Consider the following 27185-nt stretch of genomic DNA (forward strand, 5'->3'; position numbering starts at 1 on the left):
GAGCCCCAGGGTTCACCCGGGCACGGACACGGTGCGGGGAGTTCTTCTGGCGCGTCATCGCTGGCTCCCAGAGTACTTCCTGCAGAGCCGCTCTAGGCGGTTACCTGTGCTAACAGCTGTTTATGCTGCAGCCGCTCTAGGGAGCAGGAGGTAGCTCTATGACCTGGCAGGGTCTGCTGGCGGGATAGTGCCAGTAGGCTGGCGATCGCAGCCGAGGGGCTGCTGGGTGGGTTCTCGAGGCTGCCCGAAGAGGCGCCCTCCGTGCAGGCCTTCACTAGGAGGCTCGAAGCGGGAACTCGTACCCGTTACCTCTGCAGAGGCCTGGCGGCCTGGGCCCGGTGGCGGCGCAGGTCAGTCGGTGCACGGGGCGGGAGGAGGTGCGGTTGCTGCTGGCCTGCCCGGCCAGACAGCTGCCGCTGTGCTGCTGGAACTGCGGCCCTCGGCGGAGTCCGGCCAGGCAGCTCCCGCGGACTCGAGTCGGTCTGCTGTGGCGCGGCGGCGTGCCTGCAGGGCCGGCGGGCTGATCTTCCTGAGTCGGCTCTGGGCGCTGGTACTGGCCCTGCTCACAAACAGTTTTGTTGCGCCCCACGCCTTCCCTGAGCGTCTCGGTTCCTTAAGTCCCTCTGAAGTCCCGCTGAGTGCTTCACCACACCAAGAGACTGCAGGACTGCAGCTAGGGCCAGGGGTAAGGTAAGGGAGGATGTCAGCTACACCAGCCAGGTGAAGTGCTTCGCAGACAGGATAGGGCATAATGTTCTAGTAAGTTTTAATCTGAACTGTTACTCTGATGGCAGTTGGGGGAGTGAGCCGTTTACGGGCTTCCAAAGGTTTTTCCTATGACTGGCTGCTGTAGCTGACAGTTTCCTATAGGTACGGCCTGATACAGGTGACAGCACCTCCTGTCTGTTTTCGTTAATCCACTTCTGTGTAGCTTATGAGTGTATCAAACCATTTGCTACAAAATTAATCTAGTTCTAGTCTGAATGGCCAACATGTTTTGGTAGAGGGGTGAATTCTGCTTATGATATAGTCCATAATGAAAACCACAGCACTGTGTATTACTATTGATCCCTACATGTATGCATGTATATCTTGTATCATCTTTCATGTATCGGTAAAAGATAAGTATTTGCCCATGTCATATATGAAGTATAGCCAGATTGTAGTAAAATCTGATGTCAATATATTTAGCCATTTGTTTGATTTTACTGGAAGTTAGCAGTTTCTTGTGTAATTTATTTTAAGCTATCATGAATATTCAGTTCAGCAACAGTTTTCACTTTAAGACTGACACTATTGTTACTCTTTATGAAGATCTATTTTATCGGTGCTTTCTTCTACAAAACTTCTTTTGCTTCTGTTTCAACTCATCAGCAGTTTGCTTTTCACTTCCTGGATGTCCATCCTCCTTCCAATGTTTTGCTATCCTATACACAGCAGTAATGTTTTAAAGTAATTTTTCATCTTTTGGATAAATCAGATATTACTTTTATTACTAAAAATTGTCAGAAGTTGGCCTGTGCAAACATTCTTCAGAAAGCATTATTATTTTTATTTTTAAAAGTGTTAATATTTTAATAGCTTATCGCTTGCAATATATTACCATGATGCTTTTTTTTTTTTTTCATATTGTTAAGTAGCTGATAGAGTCAGTGAACTGGAAAGTGGAACACATTTAGTACTATTGTCTATGAAGGCTTTGCAGTCATCTTAAGCTTACATCCTCTTTCTTGCCTACCAACCTAGATTGTATTGTGGGAGGTTGAAGGACATTGGCTGTTTGGGCATTTTTATAATTGATAATAAATGAAATAATAAATGACAGTGTTTATATATTAACGCCCAACCCCCAATGTTATATGAATATATATTTGCAGATTTTGAAGTAAGAACTGAGTGTGTTTATTGAATGCAGAATTGTGGAATGGTTTGGGTCGGAAGGGAACCTTAAAGCTTATCTAGTTCCAACTCCCCTGCCATAGGCAGGGACACCTTCTACTAGACCGGGTTGCTCAAAGCCCCATCCAGTCTGGCCTTGAAAACTGCCAGGGATGAGCAGCCATAACTTCTCTGTGCAACTTGTTCCAATGCCTCACCACCCTCACAGTAAAGAACTTCTTCCTAATAGCTAATATAAATCTGCCATCTTTCAGTTTAAAGCTTGGGGCGAAGGCAGCTGAAATTACTTTGCTTCAAGTTTTGCCTCTGTAAGTCCTTTTAACTTCTAGGCCTGCCTCTGTTCAAACTTCTGTTTGTTTGTTGAGATCAACCTTTTCACCAATTAAGTCAGTTCCCATGGAAGCTTTAGTGAAACTTTTCATGTTGGTATAACTGAGTAAATAATTAAAATTGGGCATTTCTAATACTGATGAACTTATGTGTATTCGAGTCAGGTGATGCTTAAGTCTGTCATAGTTACCCTTGGAACTCTTGGAACAGCAGTACAAGCATATAAAATATCATCCTCTGAATTTGTTTTTAAAAAATTTAGTTTATAAGGCAATGGACCTTCAGATCTGTTATGAATCCATCCACTGATTAAAAGGCTGGAGTGGTGTGCTTCATGGTATGGTTCATGTTAGTGGATTGTTAAGGACTAAGCTAGATAAATGAAATGTCTGATTTGTTCAAGGAAGGTGTTTAGATTTGGGAGGGAGGTTTACTTCTGTGTGTTTTCCTATTAGATTCCTTTATTATTCCTCACACCCCAAGACTGTAGGTATAATTTTATTTTTTTTTTAGAGCAGTAGTGACTCACAGGTTTTGATACTGTGATTCATGGCATGTAGGAAGTAAATGTTCTTGTAATGAACTAAATAAAACTCAAAACTTGCAAACACGTATTGATAGTATATAAAGACCTTGTTAGATCCTTCATAGAATAGAATGGGGAAGGTAATTTCTGTACTGTGATAGTTTTGGGCACTCTAACTAATCCGAGGACCTCCATTTATGCTTTGACATCAAATGCTCTGATCCAAGTCAAGAAAGACATTTGATCTCCTCTGTTTAATCTTACATATTCCTTTAAAGTGGCTGTTCTGAAAATTGCCAAAGACTGCTACCCAGAGAATATTTGGGATGGAAGGAAACAAGTTTACAGCTACATACTGTCAATACAAAATATATATTGTAACATAAATGACTCAAGCGGGAAATAATCAAGGGATAAAGAGCAATGTCTAAGTCCAGTATATATACTGTGTATTACGTATACAGTAATGAAGCATATATTTCAAAAGAAAAAAAAAACAACACAGAAAACACATTAAATTAGTTTTAAAAAAGAAAAAGGGGAGAGTATGGAAATATCTTTTCATATGTTTAAAACAATTGGAAAGTAATTTCAAAGCTTTGAGGTTTAGAGAGAGTGTGGGGAAAAGAAGTAGTTTAACAGATTTCTGAAGGAACCCTAGCAGCAAATTAAACAGTAGACAAATCACTCAACAATTTGCTGTTATAAGTACTTATTACTATTAACCTTGTGCTTTATTTCTGTATTGGTTATAATGGCCTACTTTGGGGGGGGGGGGGGGGGAAGGCAAACTAAGCACTGTTGCACTTGCAGTTGCTATGTTTATTCAGTAAGAACAGGAATCAAGAAGATCTAACAAAAAGAGGAAAAAAAAATATGTCCAGCTAATGCTAACTGATAAGATTTAGGCATAAACATAACTATTAAATTAGCTTGTAAGTGTGCTCTAGCAATAATAAGAAAAATAAGATAATATGAAAAAAATTAATAAGCTTTTGAATTGAAAGATGGCACTGTATTTTATAAGAAATGTTCTTCATATCTTGCCAATAAGCTCATTCTGGATAAGCATCAGTCTAACTGAAGAATAAGGTATATTTGTTAGATTATTTTTAACACATGACTTTCTAAAACTTTTTAGATATTTAATGTCTTTTGGGCAGAGGGGGTGTTTTTTTTTAAGACTTTCTAGGTAATATTTTATTAAAAAAGAAGTTCAGCATGTTGGTTACAGTTTAGCTCACATCTCCTTTAAGCTGTATGGTCCCTGGCAGAAACTAACATAATCTATTTCTGATTTAGTCAGTTACTGATATTAGTACCTGCCTTCTCTGAGAGCCTGGCTTAAGTATTAGAAAGCAAGATCATTGCTTTGGACTTCAGGAGATCAGACTCTGGCCTCTGCATGGTTCTGCTTGGAAGAGTTCCACAGGATAAGTCTCTTAGGACATCCTCATAGAGAAGCTGGTGAAGTATGGCCTGGGTGAGCTAACACTGAGGTCAGTATGAAACTAGCCGGGCCCAGGAGTGGTGATCAGTGGTGCAAAGTCTAGTGATAGGCTAGGAGGTAGCAGTGCACTCCAGGGGTCAGGACTGAGTTGAATGCTGCTTAATATCTTCGTTAATGTCACGGTTTAAGCCCAGATGGCAACCCAGAAACCACGCAGCCCTTCTCTTACTTCCCCGCTTCTTTCCCCAGCTCCTGGAGGGATGGGGAGGAGAATCAAAAGAATGTAACTCCCACGGGTTGAGATAAGAACAGTCCAGTAACTAAGGTATAACACAGATCACTACTGCTGCCACCAATAATAATGATAAGGGAAATAACAAGGGAAGAGAACCACTTGCTGACTGATACCCAGCCCAACCTGAGCAGTGATCTAGCCCTTCCAGGTAACCGCCCCCAGTTTCTATAGTGGGCATGACGTGCTGTGGTATGAAATACCTCTTTGGTTAGTTTGGGCCAGGTGTCCTGTCTCTGCTTCGTCCCGGCTTCCCCTCCTCCCTGGCAGAGCACGAGACTCAGAAAGTCCTTGGTCAGACTAAACATTACAGAGCAGCAACTAAAAACATTGGTGTTATCCGTGCTGTTCCCAGGCTAAAAGTCAAAAACGCAGCACTGCACCAGCTACTAAGAAGGAGAAAAAATGACTGCTACTGCTGAATCCAGGACAGTTAATTATCTGGGTGAGGGGGCAGAGTGAAATCTGGGCAAGTTTGCTGATGGGATTAAACTGGGAGGAGTGACTGATAGGTCAGAGTGTCGTGCTGCCATCCAGAGGGACCTCAACAGGCTGGATAAATAGTCTGTCAGGAGCTTCCTGAAGTTCCAAGAAGGGAAAGTAAAAACTTTTGTACCTGGGGAGGATCAGCCCTGTGCCCTGGTATCTGCTGGGTGGCAGTGGTCTGTAAAGTAGTTGTTGGAGAAACATTGGAGAAAAGGCCTTGGGGGCCCTTCTGGATACCAACTTGAAAATGAGCCAGCAGTGTGTCCTTGTAGCAGAGTAGGCTAACTGTAACCTGCGCTGCATTAGGAGGAATGTTGCCAGCAGGTCAAGGGAGGTTGTTAAGAATCCTCGTGCTTTATCCAGCAGTGCTGAGGCCATGTCTGGAGTACTGTGTTCAGTTCTGTGCTCCACAGTATACATGAGGACTGGAAAGCCTGGCACAGGGCCACAAAGTTGATTAAGGAATTGGAGCGTGACTCCTGTGAGAGAAAGCTGTGAAAGCTGGGACTGTTCAGCCTGGAGAAGCAAAGGCTGAGGGTGGAGGGGTGTCTTATTAATGTATATGAATACCTGCAAGGGGGGTGCAGAGAGGATGGAGCTGGGCTCTTTCCAGTGCTGTGCAAAGAGGATGGAGCTGGGCTCTTTCCAGTCCTGTGCAAAGAGGATGGAGCTGGGCTCTTTTCGATGCTGCACAGTGACACCACCAGAGGCAATGGGCACATGCTGAAACACAGGAAGCTCTGAACATCAGGAAACACGTTTTCACTGAGAGAATGACCAAGCATGGGCATGGATTGACCAAAGATGCTGTGGAGTTTCTGTCCTTGGAGATATTCAAAAGCCATCTGGAATGCTTCTGGGCACTTGGCTTCAGATGGCCCTTCTTGAGCAGGGGGGATTGTACTTCAGGAGCTTACAGTAACACACTGATTCCTTTCTACTTGTCTCTGTTATCACATTTATAAGAATAAAAAGGGGGGTTGGGTGACAGCTCTGGAGTTTTCTCTTTTTTTTGTTTTCCTTAGTTTGCAGTAAATACACAAGCAGTATTTGGTAACCTGCCAGTGGACTTCACACACATACTTTAGGAAATTCAGACAGTGAAGCTGCTCTGTACTACTTCAGAGTGACTTCAAAAAAAGACCCCTTTGCTGGCAAGCTTCAAGAGAAGCATGTTTTTCTCTAAATCACAACCAACTCCATTCTATAAATATTGTGAAGTGTCTATTGGTCCTTCAGATTATATAGAGATATATATATCCTCTACGTGTATTAGTTCTATACATATGTTTAGTGTATACTAAGCTGAACAATTTATACAAAATATGAAAAAGATGTGTTTGCGCTTGCATATAACTTGTGCATTAGAAGATGATGATTTTTTCAATTAAAATCAGTCTTTTGCTAGAGTACCCTAATGTAAATTTCTCTAGCAAGGTCTGATTTCCAGATGTTAACTTTCCAGGAGCAACATCTGACTTCACACAATTTTTTAAAGCATACAGAGAGTGAATTTAAATTTCCAACGTGCATGATGCCAAGTTCTGTATGACTAAAAATGGTAATAGACTCAAACTCACTGTATTGCTGCTGCAGTCAATGATGACAGCCCTTACAACTTATTACATCTCTTGGACTAAAGTAGAGGGTTACTTCAGTATGGTGTTTTCAAGCAGGATGCTTATGTTTAGGGGTTCAGGTTTGGGTTTGGTTTGTTTTTGGTTGGTTGGTTTTGTGGGGGAGCAGAAGGTAGTTTTATTTGGTGTTTTTGTTGTGTGGGGTTTTTTTGTTTGTTGGTTGGGGGTCTTTTTTTGGGGGGGGAATATTATTGTAGGTTTGGGTCTTTTTTTTTTTTTTTTTTTTTTTGAGACCTGATTAGAATATATACGTTTTCCTACAGTGAAGGAAGAGAAAGCGTGTGATGCTACAACTCTTCTTAACTAGCTAGTTTGCTCTCAACACCAGCTACTCCACAACACTTCCTCTATTTAAGTAATAAAGTTAAAAGCAGCAGATTTAAAGAATGTGCGTTGTACTAAAAAGTTGCAGGCTCAGGAGTCGGCTTGTGCTGCTTATGGACAAAGAAGGTAGCAGGTTCTGTCCTGTAGCTTCTCAGACGACCTAAATGGTTCTTGCAGCCATGCATCTGATCTGCATTTACAAGCATTTTCAGTTCATATCCAAACTTTACAAAAAATCTTCAGCAGGAGAACAGGAAGGGTGCTATCTCTTTGTAACATTTTTCTCTCAGAAATACTGGTAGTGGGTTTTGGGGAGTAGGAGATGTTTGTTTAGAGGTAGAATGCAGGAAATTTGGAAGTCAGATTACTTCAGGCCTTTTGAAAAAGAAAACTAAATGCAGGTTTTTCAGAGAAAGAGTAAAAATTCTGAGAAAAAAAGCCCAACTTTGAGGACAAACCCATCGTGTGGGAAGAGGGAGGAATTATGGCAGTCGTGCAGCTCTGGAATTGAGGTTGACTATGACTGGATCTGAGGACTTCCTCCTTTACCTGCGAAGACCTATGTAATTTTTTGGCCTTCAGAAATAAGCTGAATCACTCCTAATATTAATTGCATTTGTATCAGCTTCCTGGGAACAATCTTTCTAAAAATACTCTCTGCCACTGCTGTTCTCCACTATGCCTATTTTTGCTGATACTGGAAGTGGATTGGAAAAGAAAGGAAATAATTCAAACTTAAATTTGAAGAGGACTTGAAAAATACATAAAATAATAGTATTATTAAAAAATAATATTGTTAATTCTATAAGCAGAGGAGCTGACAAAAGATATCAGAGAAGGGGGCTGACAAGGGGAAAGGAACTTTTCCTGCAAAAGAAATTAATAAAGGACCATAACACTGTGGGGCATAACTAAATTATGAAGGGGAATTGATGTTGGAATCGCAGAGGGATTGTAGAAGCTGAACAGTGTACAGCTAAGGTTGCCTAGTAAGGAAATTATTATCCCTTTTCTAAACTGTTACTTGTAATACGTGTGTGCAGCTGTGCCAGTGGATTGTAAAATGCTAATGAAGTTATAGGATTGAAGGGAGTGGGGTGAAAGCCTAACAGTCTTTCCTTGTGTGCTTAAAGTTACCATAATTACCAAGTAATAAAACTGTTAAGATTTGGGGACACTGAGCACATCTAATTTTCCCAGGATCCCTATTAGTCACTGTGTATGCCAAATATTTCAAAGTACAATCATATAATATAAGGCTGCTGCTAGAGGATGTAGGAAGGCAGCTAGGAGGACTAAGGCATCCTTAGAATTAAACCTGGCGAGAAGGGTCAAGGACAGCAAAAAGAGCTTTTTCAAATACATGGCAGACAAAACTAACACCAGAGGCAATGTAGGCCCACTGATGAACGGGATGGGTGCCCTGGTGACAGAAGATACAGAGATGGCAGAGTTACTGAATGCCTTCCTTGTCTCTGTCTACTCTGCTGCAGGCAGTCCTGAAGAGCCCTGTACCCCTGAGACCTTAGATGAAGTCAGGTCAACAGAGCGGTTTGCCTTAGTCGATGAAGAATGGGTTAGAGACCAGTTGAGCAATCTGGACATCCATAAATCCATGGGTCCAGATGGGATGCACCCGCGGGTGCTGAGGGAAATGGCGGAAGTCATTGCTAGACCACTCTCCATCATCTTTACCAAGTCTTGGGAAACGGGAGAGGTGCCTGAGGACTGGAGGAAAGCAAATGTCACTCCAGTCTTCAAAAAGGGCAAGAAGGAGGACCCAGGTAACTATAGACCGGTCAGCCTCACCTCCATCCCTGGGAAAGTGATGGAACACCTTATCCTTGGTGCCATCTTAAGGCATATCAAGGATAAGAGGGTTATGAGGGGCAGTCAGCATTTTTTCACCAAGGGGAAATCATGTTTGACCAATCTCTTAGCCTTTTATGAGGAAATAACACGGTGGATGGATGATGGCAGAGCAGTGGATGTGGTCTACCTTGACTTCAGCAAAGCATTTGACACAGTCTCCCACAGCATCCTCACGGCTAAATTGAGGAAGTGTGGACTGGATGATCAGGTAGTGAGGTGGACTGCGAACTGGCTGAAGGAGAGAAGCCAGAGAGTTGTAGTCTATGGGGCTGAGTCTAGTTGGAGGCCTGTAACTAGTGGAGTGCCTCAAGGGTCAGTACTGGGACCGGTATTATTTAATATATTCATCAATGATTTAGATGAGGGAATTGAGTGTACTATCAGCAAGTTTGCTGATGACACTAAGCTGGGAGGAGTGGCTGACATGCCAGAAGGCTGTGCTGCCATCCAGCGAGACCTGGACAGGCTGGAGAGTTGGGCAGGGAATAACTTGATGAAATATAACAAGGGAAAGTGTAGAGTCCTGCATCTGGGCAGGAACAACCCCAGTATAGGTTGAGGAACGACCTGTTAGAGAGCAGTGTAGGGGAGAGGGACCTGGGGGTCCCAGTGGACGACAGGATGACCATGAGCCAACACTGTGCCCTTGTGGCTAAGAAGGCCAATGGCATCCTGGGGTGTATTAGAAGGGCGGTGGTTAGTAGGTCGAGAGAGGTCCTCCTTCCCCTCTACTCTGCCCTGGTGAGACCGCATCTGGAATATTGTGTCCAGTTCTGGGCCCCTCAGTTCAAGAAGGACAGGGACCTGCTGGAGAGAGTCCAGTGCAGGGCAATGAAGATGATTAAGGGAGTGGAGCATCTCCCTTATGAGGAAAGACTGAGGGAGCTGGGTCTCTATAGTTTGGAGGAGACTGAGGGGTGACCTTATAAGTGTCTATAAATATATAAAGGGGGAGTGTCACGAGGATGGAGCCAGGCTCTACTCAGTGGCAAACAATGATAGGACAAGGGGTAATGGGTACAAACTGGAACACATAGAGGTTCCACTTAAACTTCAGAAGAAACTTCTCAGTGCGGGTGACGGAACACTGGAACAGGCTGCCCAGGGAGGTTGTGGAGTCTCCTTCCCTGGAGACATTCAAAACCCGCCTGGACACATTCCTGTGTAACATTATCTAGGTGTTCCTGCTCCGGCAGGGGGATTGGACTAGATGATCTTTCTAGGTCCCTTCCAATCTCTAGCATACTGTGATACTGTGATATCAAAAAGGTAAGAGTGGAGAGGAATCACATAGCATTACTTATTTAAACAAAGTAGCCTCACACTTGCCAGTCTGCATGAGTCCTACATCAGACTTGAGCAAAGATTTCTTTTTTTTTTCTTTTCAGTTTTTAAAGTTAGCCAAAAGTTTCATTATTTGTATTTACAGTGTTACGGTGATACTATCTTTGCACATTCAGCATGTTGGGTTTGAAGACCATAAGAACAGTTCTAGTCAAATGAAGAGCTTGGGTTTCTGTCTTTCTATTGACTGGTGGTGGATGCAAGAGTGTGATGCTGAGATTCAAAGGAAGCTAGTTTCATGACTTCCTGCTTTCACTGGCCCTGATGCTCCTCGTAATGGTTCTGCATGCATCTTACCTGATGTTTTGCTGACCTGTTTGTGTACTAAATCAACAGAAAAGCAAATTTAAACAGGCTTATTTCCTGCCAGTTCAAAATGCAAGAACAGTCCAGTAGAAGGTCAAATGAATTTTGGTGCTAGTCTGTGTGAAAAGGTGGCAATACATAGTTGAAGGAAGATGGGAGGGAATGACATTTATTGTCGGAAATTACATGAGCTCATATTCATATAGAACACAAGCTGAATAAATGAAACATGTATGTCAGGTAGAGTACTGTTCTTTACCCTTCCACCAGCTGAGAGTTCTTGATTTTAATTAGATCAAATTATTCATAAGTTTGGCCATATAATACAGGGTCCAAACTTAAAAATGATAGTGAACAGGCTTATCTTTTTATTGATATGGGGCCTTCTTGGCTGTAACATATAGCTACATACAGTCTGTAACAGCGTTGCTTTTACATATGGTTCTCATTTTGGTACAGATGTGGACAGAAGTTAAGAGTTATTTGTGCATTCAGGACAGATTTTAACTTTCTCATCTAAGAAGAATTTTTAAGAAAAGGTTAAAGGACATTATGTTGCTGCAGTGCAGTATTTGGATCACCATTGTTAACACTTGCATATTGCTGAATATTCATGACTGTGCAGTTCTTATGCATATGTATGTAAACAGAAAGGTGGAATAAAATCTGGGCAGTGTCTCTTGTTTGCAAATGATCAGCTTCTTAAGGTGTTTAATGCAAAATTTCAGAGTTCTGTCATCTGTGGTAAATTGTACCAGAGTACATGGAACAAGCATTGGTTCTGAATCCCTTCTACGTATCTTCCCAATCTTCTTCCTGTAATCTCCACACCAGTCTAGTGATCTGTTCATATGGATCAGACAGGTGGGAGAAGAACAGAAACACAGAGCTGCGAAATGGGAATTTAAGTTAGTTTACTTCTCCCTCACCCCTTTCCCTTTTGGTAGTGTTGAATGGAAGAAAGATAGGAGCATGGAAAAGATGCATAAAATAGCAGTTGACCCAGTGCTTGATAAATAAGGCTATGAAAGACAGAGTGCCCTTACTACAGTGAAAAACAGATATTACCTATGTCACAAGGTATAAAGCCAACTTTTCAGGTAAAAGTAACCAGCAATTGAAGAGCTAAGGCTTTAATTGTCCATAGGGCCCATAACCATGCATTCATGTCCTGTCTTTGAACCGTTCTGAAACTGAGATGCATACCTATGCCACCATGTGATGTTTCACCTGCTTTACACACAGGATGGCAAATCTACTAAGCTTACATCCTTTTCACTTTTACACATGTAATGCAATATAACTTTGTTATCCATCCATGTATCAATTTCATATCCTCCTCATAACCAAAATCTCTTCAAATGCAGGGGTCTCCCTGGCATCTGCTTATGTGATCATCAACAGTTGAGACCTACATTTGTAGCACAAAGGATCCTTATCTTTCCCATGCTCTTACACATCCTGGTACTGGTTTAGTCAGAAATATTTTCCCTTCCTTCCAAGGGGCTATGCCCTCCTAGTTAACCATCACAATCGCAACTCTGTTAAACAGCAGAGTCCTGCACCATTTTGATTCGGCAACAGTAAATGTAAGGCACTTCTCCAGGTACTTAGCTCTAAAGAAAAAGAGTTGACATTGGGTCTTATAGATGTTAGAGCCTATATATATATATGTTGACCCTTCATCTTATGTTCAAGGGATTTTTTTGAACCATGGCTTTTGGAAAGTCTTAAGTTACAATACAGTTTTTGTTTTGGTTTTGTTTTTTTTAAGGTTTGGGATTCTTTTATCATTGATTTAATTAAAAGGAACAGCAGTTATATTTCATTTAGTACAGCAGAGAATGGGAATTTACAAGCAGAACTGACATCTATAGCACTGAATTTGAAATTTGATGTACTAAGAGAGGGGTGTCAAAAAGGAAATGAGAGGAAAAAGAGGAATGGGATGTGGGATGAAGAATAATAGCGATTCAATGTAGAAATTGTTACATGTTGCATGCTATTCTTCCTATCTGTTCTAATAAATGAAAATTAGGGCCATACTTAAAAGGTTGGTAGAATGACATTATCTGGATTTTACGCTACAAGGAATGCAAATGTACTTTGAGCTTTTGTCGCCTTAAATTTAACATCACAAAATTTTACAATGTAGCACTTTAAATATTAGTTATGCAGTAATGAATCTGTCAGATCTCGTTGTTTGCATTTGATAATCTGTTTTTTAAGAGTGCTGACGGATCACAAATTTTTCTGAAGTCAGTGGTTGCTCTCAGCATTCAGCATATCTTTACCAGTGGCCAGTAATAGTCTTGGTTGCTAGCATTCATCGAGAGAATATATTACACTGACGCATGATTTTCATTTTCCATCAAATACTGACAGAAATGACTGATGTACATCCTCTAACAGTGCAGCCCTTTCCTACTGCTCTTTATTACTGTTGTATCAATTCCGGCTCTTCTGAGCTGGTTTTGATTTTGTAACTTGAAGCCCTAATATTTTGACTCTGGCAGGTAGTTTATGGAAGATAAATCAATGAGCTATCCTTACTTTTTCTTGCTCTCTCCAGGCATTCAGCCGTAGCTAACCTCTTGTATATCATTTTATAAAATCTAATCTTAATGAGTTAAAGTTGGAAAGCAATTGGTGATTTGAATGTGTCTTTGTCTTGTACTCGGTCTTTGGACAATAAATGTAATTATAGCATTTAGGATTCTGGAATTTTTGCTTACTTAGCCTCCGTAGTAAAAATCTTAAATCTGTTGTTTCGTTACACAGTCATTCGATGTTTTCCTTTGTTTTTAGAAATAGTCCTACCTTCCAGGAATATAAGAAATAAATAATACTTTATGTGATTGCAGTGTATTGCTGGTTTTTCAATTAGTGTTAGTAGTTATTCCAAATCAGTTTATGGTCTTTACAAAATGATAGGTATTTAGCTGAAATATATAGAAATCCAGACAGTAATTTTTTGTAAGGTTATCTGAGGTAAAGATATAATGATAAGTTAATTTTACAGTGATTATGGACAACACAGTTGGGGCTCCCAGTTAGACTTTGATCTCAGGATCTTTTTCTCTAAACTTGATGAGCAAGCAAGAGATGAGAATTAATGTTAAGACATGAGGCTTTGAGCAGCTGGTTTCCATTTTCTGTGGTTTATTATAACAGTTTATGTAAAGAAAAATTTCAAAATCAACTAGATACATACAACTTGATTTTTATCTTTAAAGTTTGTTTTCAAGTTGACATCTGAAATATTCTCTGCTATTGAGAGGAACTGAAAAGAACAGTTAAATGGAACAGACTTTCACAAAAAACCTCTCCAAAACAAAATGCAAAACCAACTTGAAAAAAAAACACCTCTCAAAAAAAAAAGCAAAACAAACAAACAAAACCAAACAAACAAAACCAAAACCCAACCGCTCTTCCATGTACTTGTGATGGATGAAAAGATACCCTAACTTTATGAACGCAAAAGGAGGAATAGTAGCTTTGAGGGTATGGCTTGCTTGCTTTCTCTCATGCACCCGGCATGGCAACATATATGCAATACCAAAAGCATTGCAACTTTCAGAGAAAAGAGGACGTGTGTGTTAGTGATACCCTCTCCAGAGAGGGTGTGATTCCTAGCATACCCACCACGTGCTGCTTCCCCCTGCCTGGACCATAGATATAAATACTGGGACTTGGCAGAATCTAGTCTATTAAAAAGGCTAAAAAAACCAAACAACAACAACAACAAAAAAGGTTGTCTTTAATATATGTCCTGTTGTTTTTTTGTTTTGAGTTAGTTTGTAATGATAAACTAAATAATGAATGCTAAAGAGACTTTATGTATCTCAGGAATTCTTTAGTGGCCTGAAAATCAAGAGTTGTCCAGGCAAAAATAATGCAACATGATTAGCGATGAATGTAAATGAATAGCATAGGAACGTAAGAATAGAATCAGTGACTCTGAAGAATAAGGTAAGTCTCAATTTACAAAGCACGAAAAAAGAATCAATGAAAGGGTCCAAAAATCTAAGTAAGAGGAGGCACAAAGGGAGAGGTCTATTACCTAGATCTATTACTAAATAAGAAAGGAGAACAAGTAACAGATTTTCAAAGGCTGATTCTTTACTTCATACTTTATAAAAGAGATATATTGTGACCTGCTAGTTTCATAAAATGAATCTTAGGCAGGAAATAAGAGTGGAACCAAATCACAGAAAAAATAGCCTAAGGAATCTTAATATAAATGTGCTCAAATGGCAAATTCTAATAAAATTCATCCTAGAATGACTGAGGAATTAGGCACTGCTGGTTTTATTTATTTATTTAATGTCCCAGAGGGTGAAAATAGACAGCAAAATGGGTTTGTGTGTGTGTGTGCGCGTGTGTTTCTATCTCTGCTCTTGTGTTAAGAGAATTCTTGAAGATGTCAGTTTCAATTCCAAATACTCAGGAGTAAATAGTTTAGCAATTAATTTGTATCTAAAAATGTGCAGAAGAGAGATTGTAAGACAGTATAGTTTGATGTCACCTGTTCATAAGAAACCTCAGCCTGTTTCTTCTCTTAGAAAGAATGACAAGCTTAGTAAGTAAAAGGAAAACTTTAGTTACAATACAGCTTGATTTTAGTAAAGATTTTATCCTCCATAAGCAAGCTAGGGAAATGTAATATCCATACTGTCTCTATTAAATGCTGATACTATCAGCATCAAGTTGAAAAATTGCTATTACAGAGTAATTATCTATAGTGCCCTGTCAAGATGAAAAGGCATTAATGAGTTGGATGATTGAAGAGAACACACACTTAACAAAAGTTACTGATGATGCTAAAATTTTTTATTTGTTTTTTATTCTTTGTTTTGAACAGAAGATCTGAATCTAGAATACTTTTGATGAATTTGGAGAGAAAGTCTGAAATCAATAAGATTAAAGCAATGCAGGCAAGTACAAAGCACTGAGTTTAAGAGGAAAAACTCAAATACATGAATACAAAACAGGAAATAATTATTGAGACAGAAAAAATGACAGAAAAAGATCTGAGGATATAGTCGACCTCAAGGTAAATACTATCTATGCTCCTAGAAAAAGTGAAGTGTGAGGTTGGTTTGCTTGGTTTTTTGATTGTTGGTGTTTATTGTTGGTTCAGGGTTTTTTTGTTCGTTTTTTTTTTTTCCCTGGAGGATCATACCAGGCATATTGTAGGGAAGAGGATGTTGTCTAGTTTGGTGAATTAATATGAAGTTGGTCCCCTCGAATGCCTCACTGCTCTTTCCTATCGAGAAAATGCAAAAAAATTGGAAATTCTTCTCCACTGTTACTGTTTTTTCATGTGGAATGAAACCCTTCTTTATTTCTAATAAGGATGCTTTAGACTGGATATGAGAAAAAGATTCTTTGCAATTATTAGGGTGATAGTCTGTCCCAGTGTTTTATCTGGAGAAAGTATGGAATTGGCTTTCTTGGTAGTTAAATATCTGTCAAGATATTCTTGAGCCTGCATTCATGCTTAGTTGCGATTAGTTAGTCTCTTGTGGTCCATTTCATCTCTCCAGAAGTACAGTGCTCAAACTGCATGTTTTGGTTCCATGGAAGAGATTATCTGAGAGTTAAGTCATGAACTCGGTGAAGTGAATGGGCATGCTACTTCTTGAATCCTTAATTCAATTTTAAGTTAGATCAGTAAGGAAAAAAGCTCATTTTTTACTTAAAATAATTTGGTTTCCCCAAAAGTGTTTTGACAAATGATGCTTAAAAATATTTTGAAGCTTCTGCATATATCTGTCTGTCTTCTAATGAGAATGCTAGAAAAGTAGGGAATGCAATTGTGGTAGCACTGAGACAGTAGAAACCCCTTGATTACTCAGTAATAGCCCTATGGAAGAAATGACACCCTAGAGGGTGTCATTTGTATATTTCTGCAGGCAGAGTTTACAGACCTGTAAATTTAAATGTAGATTTTTTTGTGGGCAGAAAGCATTGACAAATATGTCTGATGTTAATACACTTCATACTAATAGTCCCAGAACAGGTCAATAATAATGCTTATATTGATGGCACCAATGCAGGAGATGTTACTTGGTATTATAGCTAAAATCCATGTTATCCCCTTAATTATAATTACATTAATATCGACAGGCTGTTGACAATACTTACATTACTATTGATAGATTTCTGTCAATAACATGTTTCCAAATAAAATATATTAATTCATAATTTGTATAATGCTCAATAACAGCAGTAACATATACCAGAAGAAATTTCTCTTTGCCTGGTGGTATCCAATAATATTTTTTTGCTGCACAGTGTACTGTACCAGTGTTTAGTAAAAAAAAGAAAAACCACACCAAAGTGTAGGTTATTTAAGAAGCATTCTGTGTGGTTTTATTCTGGGAGGCAATTTTTTTGTTTGTTTTTCCTATGTGATACCTTTGATGGTGTAAAATTGAGGGTATCAAGGCATATTGATATTGGTGTAAGAAGTTAATCACACAGAGGGGTTTTATGTATATTCACCTAATTTTTGACTGTTCAGTTCTGATCATATGAGCTAAGCCTGGTAGCGTCCTTAACTGATCATTCATATTTGCCTCTTTAATGACTGGCTCTACAATTCTGAGCTCTTAAATTTAAAAAATGTAAAGTAGGCCAAATAAGAGAGCAAGGAAAGACAAACAGAATTTAATGCAGAAAATGGAGGAAAACCAACATTCTCCTTATAATCTGTGTAGCTCACTAGAATATGGAATGCAAAAATAATATTAAAAGAACAAGCTAAATGTTTTGACATTTACAGGTTGTTTATAACCTAGTTTTAAACCAGAATAGTTCTCATTTATTCTGACCCTGGGACAACTGTTCGTGAAGATAGTAAAGCCTGAAAAATCTAACAAATTTCTGAAAGGATTTTGTATGAAGTAATTTTAAAACAGAAAACCTCATTATCATTTGCTTATTATCATGTGAAAAAATGAGCACCATAGAGGTAAAGAGTTTAATGAGAATTCCTGACTATAGCAAAATACAGATTAGAATTTAGGCCTTTTCTCTCAAAGAAACAGTTGCTGTTTATCCACATCATTAGGACATTTGCAGACATTTTCTATAGGAAAATACAAATTTCAAACTTTACTTATTAATGTCTGTCTATGGGAAGTAGGTACCTGCCCTGTAACTGAAGTAAAACCTTAAATCGGTTCAGAAGTAAGCATAGTGTATAGCAACATACTTATTCCTGTATTTGACACTTAGCATGCTGCAATACACTTACACATTAAAATCAAAGCTATATAGATACAATCTTTAAGTAACTTGCAAGGTCCAGTTAACAGCCATGACCTATGACAAACTTTCAGTGTTCTCGGCAACAAAGAACTTCAGAACACTGCCTAGTTTTACTGCTTAAATTGAGAATGCTTACCTAATTGGTAGGCTTTGCTTACACTGGAATATGATAAGCATAATTTAAGTTAAATTAGTACATCTGTATTAATAGGTTTTGTCTGATATTCTTCCTTTTCCATGTAGCTTGTATAAAAGTGACTTCAAAGTTGAATCAATCAGCTAGTTGGTAATTCAAAAGTGGCATTAAAAACTATGTCACAGTTAAGCCGTATATATGGTGTTGATTCTAATTTTTTTAAAAAGGAGAATTGGCTTTTGAAAAAACCTGAAGGTTAATGAACAGTGGCTGAATTTGGCTCAGAAGTGGTTCCCATGTTCTGTATACAAAGTTCCAACCCACTCTGGTTCTTCAAGTTCACTGATGTTATTTCTTTCAGATAATTTTATAAAGGATCATGGATATAAAAGAAGTACGTATTGTCATAATTGAAATAGATTCGACAATGAGGCTTGTACAAATCTGGGGGAAGGTCAAGCTCCAAGTTCTGGGCAGGATGTTTAAAGCATCTAGTCCCTCCATCCTCCTGTAAAAATTCAAGATAAATTCAATGCTAGAAAAGGGCATCATGTGATCAAGCTTTAAGAATCTCCAAGGATGGAGATTTCACAGTCCCTCTAGACAAACTGTTCCTGTGTCCTTATGTCCAGTTAAAATTCCTCATGCAGCAACTTACAAGCAGTTGCCTCTTCTTTCACTGCATCTCACAGAAAGATTTGACTTAATCTTCTCTGCAGCCTGTAGATTCTGGAATATTACTATTAGATCGCTTCTTGGCTGCCTTTAGGTTGAACAATCTGAGTTCCTTCAAACTCTCATATATCAGGTGTTGGGGTTCCCTAATGATTTTAGTGGCTGGATTCTTTAGTTTGTTGATGTTTCTTTTGTTCTATTGATAGAAAAGAGGCAAAACTGGGCATAGTGTCCCCAGTATAGACTCACCAATGCCAAATAGAGGGGAATAAGCACATCCTTCAGTCTGCTAGCTGTATGCATGCTAGTGCACTCCAGTAGGCATTATTACTGCAAGGATGCACTGGTGACTTGTGTTCAGCTTGCTGCCTACCAAAATGCCCAGGTCCTTTTTTGCAAAGCAGTTATGTAGTCAGCTGGCTCCCAGCCTATAGTGGTATGTGGGTTTTCTTGTGTATTTCATGATCCATCATAATCTTCTCTATTTGATACATTTTCCTTGAACTTCAGAAGGTTCTGCACAGATTTTGCCTACCTTGTTTGTGAGAAATGTACAACAGCAGTTCTTTATAGCACCTGGGATAATGGAAGTCAGCTAAAAAAGATGGTTGAACTGATGTTAGAAAATGGTCTTGGATATTTGATAAGGTGTCCCATTCAGCTAAATTTAGGATTTTGAAAGGCGATGTTGTGTATTGGTAATTGTATGGAACAGTACTAGGAGGGTAACGGAAATTAGTAGAATGGAGTGAAATGAGTAGAAGGGACTGAGGTGTTACCAGAAGTGAAAAAGACACTGGAGGTTTAGGGATTATGAGTGACAGGTTCCCAAGTAGATGGTTATCAGAGGCTGCGGTTCCTAAATGGTAGTGAGTTGAGAAGATAAGGGGTAGGAGGGTGAATGGTCACTGGACCTGGAGTTTTTGAAGCAATACAGCAAGATCCAGTAGGGATTGAATTGACCTTTTTATCACAAAGTGGAAGAGGTAAGTTACTGGGTTGATACTAGATAATGCTTAGCAAACATGCTTCATGCACTTCAGTCCTTACTACAGAAAAGACAGAAGGGGGCAGTTGGGCATACTCCCTTTGTATACCCTTGTATGCTGGCTTGTCAGACCACCATGGGTTGGTGCAGTGAACCCCATTAGCTGTTTTTTGTCCAGAGGAGGTGGCCTTAAACTGCCTTCAGCCATATTTTCCTTTCTACTGAGGAAGGAGGAGTTTAAAGTAATTGAGTGGAGCTACTGTATGCCCTACCCATGCAGCTAGTCTTAGTTAACTGGAAACTACTATTGTACAGCATACATTAAAAACAAAATCATGTTTCCTGTTAGCTTTGCATGATATTTTTTCCTTATAGACATGACCAGGTATGGAAAACAGTAGGAATGCTACAAATGATCACAGAATCATTAGGGTTGGTAGGGACCTCTGGAGATTATCTAGTCCAATCCCCTCTGCCAAAGCAGTGCCACCAGAGGAATACATCCAGGAAGGTTTTGAATGTATACAGAGACTCCACAGCCTCCCTGGACAGCCTGGTCCAGTGCCCTGCCACCCTCAATGTAAAGAAGCTCTTCCTTATGTTCAGGTGAAACTTCTTGAGTTTTAGTTTATGGCCATTGTCCTATCACTGGGCGCCGCTGAAGAGTCTGGCACCATCTTGCTGGCACTTGCCTTTGAGATATTTATATGCATAAATGAGATCCCCTCTGTCTTCTCTAGACTACACAGGCCCAGCTCCTGCAATCGCCTTGTAAAAGAGGTGCTCCAGACCCCTGATAATCCTTGTGGCCCTCTGCTGGATCCTCTCCAGTAGCTCCCCTTCTTTTATACCATGTTTTAAAACTTTTGGTGCGCTCTGTTTCAGCAAACAGTTATTGCTTTGAAGGATTTTTATTTTGTTTTGTTCTGTTTTCTTAGCATCATTAGCAACCATTCATATATATGGTCCTGTACAGCATCTTTCATTCAAAGCAAGTTTGTTTTATAGCAGGTTTTCCTCTTATAAACAGCGATTTGAAGTGCCTTCTTCAGTGCTTTGTTTAGGAGACTGTTGACCCTTGCTTGTCTGTTACACAAAGAATCTGGTTTAGAAAGTGCAAGATATTGCGTAGTATCTGAAATATACCACTTGTAAATCACTTTGGGTTTGTTGTTTTTTTTTTATGTGCACAAAAGGAACTAAAAATCAGTTACCCCACAATTTTGCATTACCAAGGCATTAGCTGCATTTTGTTTTTGTAATTTATTGCATTTATTTTCTTAGTCACAAAATTCCAAATACAATAACACTTAAACCAAGCAATTTAAAAAAATATTTGTATTTTTCTCTGTAATGCTTGAATAAGAAGAACACATAGTTGTTGGAGTTGCTAGTATACATTAATCATCTTGCCAGGAAATTTGTTATACAAGAAGTAACACAATCCCACACCTGTCAAAAAACTAGAAAATATATGCAGGCTTTAGTGATGTACTGTATGATAATTTATGTCTGAATGCTGAATATTTTTTTAATCTCATATGATGATTCTTCTCTAAACTAATCACTGCTTTTAGCAAGTTTTATCATCCCGATCTTATTTTATCCATATTTTTCTGCATGCAATCCTTAAATTTGTTAGCATTTCTAAGATTTTTACTTTCAGCTGCAGCTAGTGAAGTATTCATATAGCAATATTTTCTATCCACCCACTGTTCTCTTATAGATCTTGGTTAGTAAATTCACTTTCCCTATTTCTCCGTAAAAATCCCATATAATGTTATAATTCTTGTTTCTGGCCTTCTATTTTAAGGTCCAATTCAATATTTCAGATATGCCCAGCAAAATACTAGGGTTTTTAATTTATTCAGTGTAATATTAAATCTGTGGAGTTTTTCTAAATATCTGCAGGGTGCTAAACACTTCTCTATAACTAAATATAAATGTTACTGTTTGTGAGAAACAGTCCAATATATCTTCTTTTGAGGTGAAATTTTTTACTGTTAATGTAAAGGTTCGTGAAAGGACCTGTAGCTTATTAGTAGCATGGTAATGTACATCCTGAACAACCTTTTTTGTTACTTATTATTTACTGCTGGTGTAGATATATGGATATGTAGGCCTACATAAAACCAAGTTTGTTGTTTTTTTATAAGAATAAAAATAGGAAATTCTCTGTTTACACTAAAATCTATTTGTGTTTATTCCTAGAAAGTTTTTTTGTGAAGAAATGGCATCCATCCTTGGCAATGAAAAGAGTGTGAATCCTGTGCTCAGAATAAGTCAACTTGATGCTCTTGAGCTAAACAAAGCCCTGGAACAACTAGTGTGGTCACAGTTTACCAGCTGTTTTCATGGATTTAAACCAGGGGTGTTGGCTCAGTTTGAACCAGAAGTAAAAGCATTTTTATGGCTTGTATTGTGGAGATTCACTATATACTCCAAGAACGCAACTGTGGGACAGGCTATTCTGAATATCCAATACAAGAATAACTTATCTCAGACAGAGAAATACCAGCCTCTGAGCAAACACCAGAAGTTATGGTATTTGATTTTAACTGTTGGTGGAAGATGGTTGGAAGAAAGATGTTATGATTTATTTAGCAATCGTCAAATGCAATCTTTCTGCAAAATTAAGAGTTGTATTAACTTTGGAGCTGGACTTCTTAAATTTTGTGGACTTCTAAATTTTCTGATTTTTCTTCAGAAAGGAACATTTGCAACATTAACAGAACGCATTCTAGGAATTAGGTCAGTTTTTTGCAAGCCACAAAGCGTTCGTCAAATAGGATTTGAATACATGAACAGGGAGTTATTATGGCATGGCTTTGCTGAATTTCTGATCTATCTGCTGCCGCTTATAAATGTACAGAAACTGAAACTTAAAATTTCTTCTTGCTGCTCACATATTTCAGGTCTTTCCAGTAGTAAAAAGACATTAACAGCTCACTGCAAAGAATGTTCACTATGTGGGGAATGGCCTACCATGCCTCATACCATAGGATGTTCACATGTTTTTTGTTACTATTGTATTAAAAGCCACTATTTATTTGATATGTATTTTACATGCCCTAAATGTGGCTCAGAGGTACAGAGTCTTCAGCCATTGAAATACAAGGTTGAAATGACAGAATTGCACACCTGATACGATGTTGATTTGGTTTTATACTGTACATGAAATATTATGCTGAAGAGATTACTGCAAAAATTCAGAAAGTATTGTAAACAGCTTAAAGATGGTTTTTGAGAGTTTGCAATTTGTTGTAACATACGTCTTTACTGGTCTTAGCAGTTTACTGAGTGAAAGTGCCAACTTGCCTCTTTGAAGGAACAAAAAGTAATTTACCAACTCTTCTGCTCTCTCAGACTAGTTGATCCCACTTTGGTACCCTTATGTTGCCAAGTCATTCATCCTTAGATCTAGAGTCTGTTAGCCTGCAACTTTCTAACTTCATGCTGTATACTTCCTTCAAAGATACAGAAGATGCCCAGTAAATTGTAGCAATTTTATGGATTTTTCTCAAGCTTGTTGTAAAAGCTTCTGTCATTAACAACTTAGCTAGTAGTTGAATTTGGTGGGCAAGTCATCTTGTCATGCCTAAATAATAATTTTAAATTCAAATTTTAAATTTAAATTTTAATTCAGTGTGAGGTTCCATGGAGAAAAGGAAAAGTGTAAGATGGATTGTCATCTTGGCAGATTAAGAGTTTTCATCATATTAAAACAACATAACAGGATGTACCCAGAATTGCTTTCTTATCAATAGACCATAAGCTCTAAGTGACCCCTCTGGTAGACATACAGATACTCCATAGTGAACATGTGCCTATGGGTGTTATACCACTTCCTGTACGAATACAGTGCACCTTCTAGACCTCCATGAGGTGACTGAACTACTTTTCTGGCTCAGCCATGATGTTCAGTGACGTACATATGACCACTTTCCTCTACTTTCCTATAAAGCTGAGGCACACAGTCCATCATTCATTAGAATGTGGCAGCTGCCCAAGGTAACCCACAGTCTTCTGACTCAGAGACACTGGAGATAACTGACAGTATGCTGACTTTGGGACTTGCCACTCTTTTGGTGTTTTATGTGTGTGGTCAAGGTGGGTGCCAGACCTCAGTAATGGCTCACTGCTGCACCAAAAAAATATCAATACAGTTATGTGCATATAGACACGTAAAAAAAAAAAAAAAATAGATATTCCTGGTTTTCACTGTTACTATTTGCTTCGTCTGTCAGCTTTGCAATATTGTTGTTATCCCGTTTTAACACTATCAATTTATTCTTTGACCTGGTTCTGTATGAGTTATTTTCTTAAAAATTGCAGTCCTTTTTTTTTAACAGGAAGTCTTGCCCAGAAATGTGTCATTAACACAAAAATATACTGCATCCTTTTTCGATTCTTTAACTGTGTAAGTTTTTGAGAATTTGAGTAAATAGCATTATACTAGCTGTGTTCTTGATTGGCTGTCATCAGTAGTCAGTCCCAAAAACAACTGATCCAGTCTTTGATCTACTTTTATGAAATGGTTTATTACATTCTTCAGTGTCTGATTAAAACAACTCACCAGCCTATTTATTTGAAGATCTTAAATTCTAGGTTTTGATCTTTCAAGTGACACACAGTGCTTTCATCTGATGCAATTAAATATAGTTAGCAGGTTTGTAAGTATCTTTGGGCAGCCAAAAACTTCATTAATGCTGCTGCTGTTTTGTGAACTGGGACTTCAGAGCAACTGCTTCCAGATACTGTGCCACAGTGTATTATTTGCCATCGAATGTGTGTATCAGCAGCCTGCCAGATTTATTATTCACAGTTGCAATTCAAACCAGCATGTACAAAGCTGCCTTTATTAGAAGTATCAAAACTGGCAGTTCTGTTGGAGAATGTCTGGAGTTACTTGCTGGTCCTGAAGTGATTCTGTATGAATTGTCCTTCCACATTATTTAATAGCTCTTCCCAAAGAAATATATTTGCAGCCCTGTCTTTGAGGTGGTCTAATGTCTCTTGAAAAATCCATGAGCATTTCTGCTACCTCTTTAGCTATCCTTATTAAGGCTTGTACACATCCAAAATCCAGTGTTTGTGTTTTATAATCATAGCAGACTTTTGTTTATTGTGGACTCTTCATTCCTGCTGAAGTTACAGGTAAAGTATTGTGTTAAAAAAGCATGGATTTTTCTATATTGGACTCTGTTAGGTGTCATGTTCTTCTAATGTAGGCGTTAACTTCTTTCGTATTGAGAACTGTTTCTTTTTCTGGAATATTTAAAGAATGCTATTTTCCCTTTTCATTCCACCTCTCTCTCTCTCCTGCTGTTTGGTTTACGTAAGCTGTATGAATTTGCTAAGGTTTGTTTTGTCTCTTGCAGTTTCCTGCAGGTGAAAACCTAGTAAAATGTATACTGTTTTTCATCCCTGTTATAGTAGCAGTACAAAACCTGTTTCCAGAAGTTTTGTACCTCTATTGTACAGCTATTTTCTGCTGGCTATGCTAAATTGCACTTGACTTCCCTGTTTTTCTTCTGGAATTCAGCTTTTGATGCTTAACTTGTGATGTCTTATTATACCAAAGCTTTGGCCTGCTACTTGTATTGCCTCATCATCAGTGTGTTAGGTTTGTAGCCCATAGAACTGACCAACGTTGTGGTCTATATCTTATGACATAAATAAACAGTTTTCATTACCCTAATATCCTAGATTCTAAGGTGTGGCTATAATTATTTCATTTTCCATGCAAGTGAGAGGAAAAGTTTGGGAAAATAGGGGTTCCTTTTGTCAGAAATATTCTTTATTTATTTATCTGCAATGTGGTGAAACTTTTGCTCAGTTGTAGTCACAATTCACATTGATGAGACCAAGTATATTAAAAATAGTGCTTTCTACCAGGTTAGCTTTGTAACAGTTGAGAGTCAGTGCTCAGCAGCTTCCTTATAGCACTGTAAAATTACATACCTCTGGTCTGTTGTGTCTTGTGGTATAAACTGCAGAAAAGTAATCTTTGATTATATCTAAAAATTAGATGTTTCATAGACTAATCAAATGACAATTTACATGCTAACTGTGTGCTAACTCATAAGCACTATATTTTCAGGTTAAAACTCCACTGTAACAAAGGACTAAATGGTGATGCTTCTTGCAGTAGAGGGAATAAAATTTATTTTGGAACGTTAATCTCTTCAGTCCTTTTCTCTAAACAAAAGGGGATTAGTGTTCAGCTGCCATGAGAATGTACCTCTGAGCAGCCATATGCATCAGTGAAAAGGATAAATACGTAGAATTTAAGAAATGTAGAGGACCAGAACTTCTATTCTGTCTTGAATAGGAGTTACAGCCCTGTATTAAGGGTTTTAGTTGTGCTCTGTTGTGTCTTGTGTGCTATATGAACATGGTCATTGTATCAGAAATCAAGAAATTAAGTCATAACTGAAAAAGACTAATTGTATTAATAGGCATATTAGAAAAGTTTTCATACTTTCATTTGAATGAGAATTACAAGTTGTCACAAGGTATGATTTTGGAGGCATTTAGATGAAAGGAATCGGATAATGCTGTTTGCTTGCTTCCACAAAACATCACCACTTCATTTATTCTGTATGTTTTAAGAGAGGTCTTGTTTAAGTAATTTTGTGAAAGACTTAAAAGCAGGAGTTTCAATAGTCTGTAAAATAAATGACAGGGGAAGTACCTGATCTCTGTATTACCTGGAAATACTTCTGGTTTTGGTTTGGTTTTTTTTTTTTACATGAATGTGGGATGTGACAGGCGAGGATGATTTGGGCAAAGTGGTAAAAAGATGTTAAAGGTGAAAGAAATATTTTTCCTAAATACAATCCAATGAATTTCCTTATTTGAGAATGTATCAACAGTTGTTATCTGAGATGTATCATTCCTATGAAAACCAAGTTGACAAATAAAGTATACATTTAAACAGGAGGTTGAGGTGCTGAACTTTTCTTAAGAGACTTCTTTTTTTTTTTTTTCTTTTTCACTGGCTAATTATGGTTATTCAGTGGTAAGGTCATTAGGTGCTCTTTAGTATCTGTGATACAAATGCAAAGTGGCAAGCTAGTTCATAGTTACAGTTCACTTTAAAAGTTTCTTCAGTTTTAGGTTCCAAAGCAAAGTATCTTTTGAATAATTCTCCTTTTGAGCAGAGTAGTCATAGCAATAAATTGATGACTGGTACATTTCATGTGTGTTTGCTAGGAAGCTGTGTTGGCTTGTACAAGGAAGATAATGTTGGGGCATGACTTGACACGCAGGATAGGGTCATGTGCTTACTGCCATGATAGGTATTAAAGCTGATGGACACTTCCTTCCAACAACAAAAATATGGTACCATAGTCTACTGTAAGTCACCGTGCATACAACCAGAACAACAGTGAGCAGTTTCAACACTGTGTTTTATACCTTTTGAATATCAACCACTTACGTATTCTCTGGAAAAATCTCTTAGTAGAGCTGGTCAGGTAGATTATAACTTCCTGCCATGACGTTTTTCCATGTTATCGCCATCAAAACATCCACTGAAATTGTTACTGCAGCCTTAATATTTCCACCATTCCAGGGGAACTGAGTTCTGTGACAGGATCTGCATGGTAGGTTGACCTCAGCTATATGCTAGCTGCCC

At 38.6% G+C, this 27185-nt stretch overlaps 1 protein-coding gene across 3 annotated transcripts; it reads left to right on the plus strand.

Annotated features, from left to right (window-relative positions):
* Positions 1 to 2: 2 nt before the first annotated feature.
* On the plus strand, positions 3 to 26488 carry PEX2 (peroxisomal biogenesis factor 2). 3 transcript variants are annotated; one of them, XM_062633151.1, is made up of 3 exons: positions 297 to 350; positions 15334 to 15407; positions 21759 to 26488. In XM_062633151.1, exon 3 carries the CDS (start codon positions 21774 to 21776, stop codon positions 22686 to 22688), a length of 915 nt encoding a protein of 304 aa, XP_062489135.1. In that variant the 5' UTR covers positions 297 to 350; positions 15334 to 15407; positions 21759 to 21773; the 3' UTR covers positions 22689 to 26488. The 3 variants fall into 3 exon arrangements, with proteins under 3 accessions (XP_062489134.1, XP_062489135.1, XP_062489136.1); XM_062633150.1 differs by lacking the exon at positions 15334 to 15407 and having other exon boundaries at positions 3 to 350; positions 21755 to 26488; XM_062633152.1 differs by lacking the exons at positions 297 to 350; positions 15334 to 15407 and adding an exon at positions 364 to 690.
* The last annotated feature ends 697 nt before the right edge of the window (positions 26489 to 27185 follow it).

This window comes from Pezoporus occidentalis, unplaced genomic scaffold (genome assembly GCF_034315485.1).
Source record: "Pezoporus occidentalis ecotype Australia unplaced genomic scaffold, CSIRO_AGI_Poc_V1 ctg4, whole genome shotgun sequence".
Lineage (NCBI taxonomy): Eukaryota > Metazoa > Chordata > Aves > Psittaciformes > Psittacidae > Pezoporus > Pezoporus occidentalis.